Source organism: Penaeus vannamei, chromosome 18 (genome assembly GCF_042767895.1).
Source record: "Penaeus vannamei isolate JL-2024 chromosome 18, ASM4276789v1, whole genome shotgun sequence".
Classification (NCBI taxonomy): domain Eukaryota; kingdom Metazoa; phylum Arthropoda; class Malacostraca; order Decapoda; family Penaeidae; genus Penaeus; species Penaeus vannamei.
The window spans coordinates 38,441,973-38,446,972 of NC_091566.1; the positions used below are offsets into that span (position 1 = coordinate 38,441,973).

General features: G+C 36.0%; 2 protein-coding genes across 5 annotated transcripts in view; both read right to left on the bottom strand.

Moving 5' to 3' along the window:
- The window catches only part of LOC113803801 (cobalamin trafficking protein CblD), a 15,802-nt gene that overhangs the window by 9,695 nt on the left and 1,107 nt on the right, over positions 1 to 5,000 (bottom strand). Inside the window, exons 1-4 of one of the 4 annotated variants that reach the window (XM_027354625.2) lie at positions 2,905 to 3,212; positions 2,554 to 2,664; positions 987 to 1,122; positions 589 to 788 (exon numbers count right to left, since the gene is read on the bottom strand). In XM_027354625.2, the coding sequence (XP_027210426.2) occupies positions 589 to 788; positions 987 to 1,122; positions 2,554 to 2,664; positions 2,905 to 2,952 (495 nt within the window). In that variant the 5' untranslated portion in view covers positions 2,953 to 3,212. Of the gene's footprint in view, positions 1 to 588; positions 789 to 986; positions 1,123 to 2,553; positions 2,665 to 2,904; positions 3,213 to 5,000 lie in introns of those variants that run through there. The other 3 variants (XM_027354626.2, XM_070133292.1, XM_070133291.1) reach the window with 3 other exon arrangements.
- Positions 4,874 to 5,000, bottom strand: part of LOC113803813 (uncharacterized) — a 3,518-nt gene continuing 3,391 nt past the window's right edge. The window contains exon 3 of the mRNA XM_070133438.1: positions 4,874 to 4,991. Coding sequence (XP_069989539.1) covers positions 4,874 to 4,991 — 118 coding nt within the window. The remainder of the gene's footprint in view (positions 4,992 to 5,000) is intronic.

Here is a 5,000-nt window from a genome sequence, read left to right on the forward strand (position 1 = left end):
AATCAGTACTCTATATCAACCAGTCCCCAGCCCAAGAAAACGGGAAATTCAAAAATCGGTCATTTACACGGCCTTAGCTTAGGTTAGATCTAACACATGTATTTTGGGGGGATTAGTCAGGAAAAAACTGTGGGAGTTGGGATGTACCGAAGAAGTAGAAGAAAAAAAGACAATTCTTTTCAACTTATTTTGGGGCGCTCCCCCCCGATAGGGGAGCAAGGTTAAAATCATATATGAGACAAAGCACAATTCTATACTCTATATCATCCAATAAGTATAAATGAGTTATCTCCAACCAATTTTTCTTTTAAGATGAAATGAGTAGGGAAAGGTGGTCATTTAAAGGACCTAAAAACACTATTCCTTTATTGGAAATTCCTACTGCTTTGACTTGACTTTGCTTTACGTTTTTATATATCTCAACATTTGTTGGAGGGGAAGAGAGTCCTTCTAAAAACTTACGGACAACATTTATACTTTTTCTAAATGAACAATGAAGCTACAACTACTACTATGAGAAAAAAAATATATATATATCCAATGCTACAGAGGATTTAACCTACTTTCTTCTAAGCACATCTCACTCACACTGGCCTGGTTTTCGTGGTTGGTTCTGCTTGTGAGAACATCCGGGAGAACGCCAGGTGTAACTTTTCGTCTGAACTGAATAGGAGGGCGCACAGTTGGTTCAAGCTGTTGGCTCAGGCCTACATTGCCTGGAAGTGGCAGTCGGTGGTCACTTGGGCCAAATATCCCAGCTCTTATGTCTAACCAGGTATGAAGTGGCTCTGAAGAGACAGTATGAGGTTTTTGAGTAAAAAGATGATGACTAATTTCATAAGACTTAAAAAAAATCTTTGTATATCAATCAGAGTCAATGCTAAAAGACTATCATACCTGAAAAAAAAAAAAAAGAAACAAATTGAGCTTGTTTCTTCATGCTTCATTATAAACAGGAAAAATGTACAAATGTTAATCACATATACCTCCAGCAACCTCCTGAACATCAGTTGTTTCTTTAGGGTCTTTCTGTCCTTGGCTTGAGAATTGCCTTTTCGATAAGCAGAATGTTTGTAAATTGCGTGCATACAAAACTATACCTCGCTCTCCTGAACACAGCAACTGAAAGGGAAATTTATATCACATTATATATATAGTATATATGAGCATATCTTCAAATCATGTTACTGGTATGCGAAAACAAATTACTCATGCAGGGGAGGGGGGGTTATTGGTAAACACATACCCTTTACACACTTACAATTTTGTGCATTCATATATGCATGCAAGCATGCTGGCCCACAAACACACACACTCACTCACTCAGGTCATTTCAAAGCATACTCAACTTGACAAAACTGCAAGCACTCGACCATATGATTTGGATGACATGACCATCATGTCATGAAAAATTTGGCTTGAGGGGCAGATGAAATGATGCCATTTGGGAAAATTTGACTGTGGGCTAGGGTGGTGTGAACTTGCTGTCATGAGTATTTCGGCTGAAGCCTGGGATGACTGGAATGATTTACCTTGAGTGCACAAAGCTCTTGGAGGGTGGATAGACTTATTTGGCCATCGTGAAATAAGTCACAGATTGTATTAAAGAAAACTGAATATTATGAAAAAAGACAAAATTGTCAGTTACTTATTGTTATTATTACTGCACTGAGTTACGGACTCCCTAGAGAGATGATATGAAGGTTGTACATGGGAAACAGTCTATTATCATCTGAAGAAAGTAAATAAAATGACAAATATAGACATTGGAATATGTCCAAAAAACTAAAAATGCTTATGTAGAAAAAAGTAAATAACATTGCAAAGGGGAGGCATGGAGTCTTGTCACTGCACACGAGTGTTCATGTGTGCCCAGCCTACAAGCCACACACCAGTCACAGTGGCCACTCAAGTAAGCCTAATGCCTTCATTGCCACATGGTGGCAATGAAGCATCTGGATCCAATAGATTAATTATTTATTTGAGTATAAATTCATCCATTCATTTATTCTTCCTTACTTTCAATTAGTGCACTTTTTTCTTTTTTTCTGATTAGGCCTAATATTCCATGCTCTTAAGCAAATTATTCCCAATAGAGAAACAAAACTATATAAAATCACTACAATTATAAGCTTTTTGCTATCAATCTACAAATGCTTTAAAGACATTTTAACACAGTGAAATTCTAAGTATTGCCCATCAGTTATTCACTAATATGCAGGATTTAAGTTTACATTGAACCTAGAAAAAAGTAAGGGATCACACAAAGAAGAGCATGTATTCCTCCCTCAGCTTTCAAATCTAAAACTTCTAGTGGTTAATAACTTGACTAAGTTTGGTCTGATTACATTTTGGAGGAATAAATCTACATTGATTGCCAAGGATGTACATTCTCTGTACACTAGTTTACACTAGTGATAATACCTTATCATCATTATACAAAATATAATACATAAAGCACCATGAAAATAATTGTTCCATATGGGTCAAAATATATAATTCAAGTGTTTGCTAGGTATGCTAAGCTACATGAAAACTTGAAGATATACTCACTCTTGCTGCCATTCCTAATAGGAAAACTTGAGAAGTCTTCAAAGAATATTCAAATTCTCCTTCCTTGAGTGTACCTACTACCCCTCTACGATCAAGTCCAGCAAAGTCAATCTGGGAAGTAGAGAACATTCCATCTTCATCTACTTCACAATACTACCCATTTCCTTTTTTAAACATTATAAGACTATCATTGGTTTCTGATATCAAAAATAAGATTATCAATCAAAGTCAGACTCTTCACTATCAGCATACATACCATCAAAACAAAATTGAACATCAAAGCTATAGCATGGATAATCAATTTTAGAATATAATTCTGATAAACACACTTATTAAAACATTGTTACAGACCTTGCTTTGTGAAATTATCCATTCTGATTCCAAGTTTTTCTTTTCCATTTGTCATAATTAGCCTTCATAAAACATATCACCTTTACTTAATAATTACAACAATCATAAACCATGACAACTGTCTTTATAACAGAAGGCTACAATAATTCTTTTGATTCAGGAGAAAAGCATCAAATATCCAGCAAAAATTATAATTTGGAATATCTACTTCTTCTACAGACTTCATGTCAGATATATACCCAGTACTCATAAATAACCAGCACAATACATTACAGGGGCTCTCTATGATGGTTTCCTTATTGCCATGTGTATCCTGTGTTGATAAATTTGTTTCAGTAGCAAGAGCAGATATTCAATACTAATTAAAAGAAATTGGAGACATAATAAGTGACATTATATGCTAGTGAATACATAATACTTCATTACATATGCAGCTCTGAGAATTTTGCATGGAATTTCAAAATGCTTTGTGCAAAATTTCGGAATCAGAGTATTATACGACTTGTGCCGGGTGTCGCACTTATGTGACACCCGGAATACAGACCATGGCCAGCTGTCCCACTGGTGTGATACTAGAATAGAGCTTGTGCTCTGATTTTGTTGCCCAAGGCAGGCAGCACATGGGCAAGTTCCTAGACTGGCCCACGCACTGATTTTGATACCACCTGGAAATGGGGATTATCGCCCTCCAAATGGACTGTTGTGGGTGGGTTATAAATTCTACTGTTCACCAATGAATAAAACATATAATGCATTTCATTTCAAAACAACAAAAACACATATTGGTATGCAATGAAAAACACAATACTGTGTTGATAATCGAGGACGATTCCGAAACTGTTGTCTCACTTTCCTCAATAAATCTAGTTTGTGCATTGTGGGTTTTTATTACATATTGGTATATAATAGTTTCTTGTCTGACTTGACCCATTAAAGTAAAACAAATAACTATAACACACACTCACTCACTCTCACTCTGTTATTTCTTTTAGTGAAGGTTTCATGATTAAAACTGTTTAGGTTTGAAGAGATGAAAAAAAAATTCCACTTACATAGTATGTTAACATCCCTAAAATGCCACATTAATCGTGCACATACATATATATTTACTCTGTATATTAATAGATGTCAAGGTTGACATATATAAAAAGAGGTGTGTGTGTGTGTGTGTGTGTGTGTGTGTGTGTGTGTGTGTGTGTGTGTGTGTGTGTGTGTGTGTGTGTGTGTGTGTGTGTGTGTGTGTGTGTGTGTGTGTGTGCGTGCGCGTGTGCGTGTGCGTGTGCTGTTAAGGACTTAAGATTGATTATCACTCAAGATCAGTCTAATGCCACAATCTCTTATCAAATTCACTTAACATATGATGTGCTTAATCCATGAAAGACTAGCAAACCTTTATCATGTATAGTCTTATAAAATAGAATCTACTTTGCCTGAATATATATAGTTGAGGTATACTGGATTCTTGCTAGTGTGAAACAAGGAGATAATGGCACTGCATGAAGGGGCTCTGTTCTAGCAAATACCCTTACAATACACACAACACAAATTTAGATTCCAACCTGCACATCCTGCCTCTTCTGAGACATGCACATGAGACATGCTACCAATTTCACTTATTTACCCCTTTCCTTGATTTTTGATAATATTGTCTCATGTCTTATGTCATTATTAGTTAATAACACCATAATAATCAAAACATCCATAATGAAAATAATACCATCAATATTGATAACATTAATTCGAAAAAAAAAAATATATATATCCCCAAAACTCAAGGAAATGTGAAATCAGGTGAGGTCATGAGGTCTACTATTCAAAACCTTTGCAACTGAGAATAAAGTGAATGCTACATTTTCCCAGCAGCATTAGGTTAACCTTCACTGACACACCTATAGCCTTGGTTCAACTGGCCTTACCCAGCTCTGGGACCTGACAAGTTAATGATTATCACTAGTTGGGCCTATGAGGACTATGTGGGGAACATGGGAGTCAGACTTTGAGCATTCTTTGCCCACATTAAGACTTCAATCATCTCACAAATTTGTTTTATTTCATGCACTTGTAACACCATACCTTTTGAAGTCAGCCTAAACACA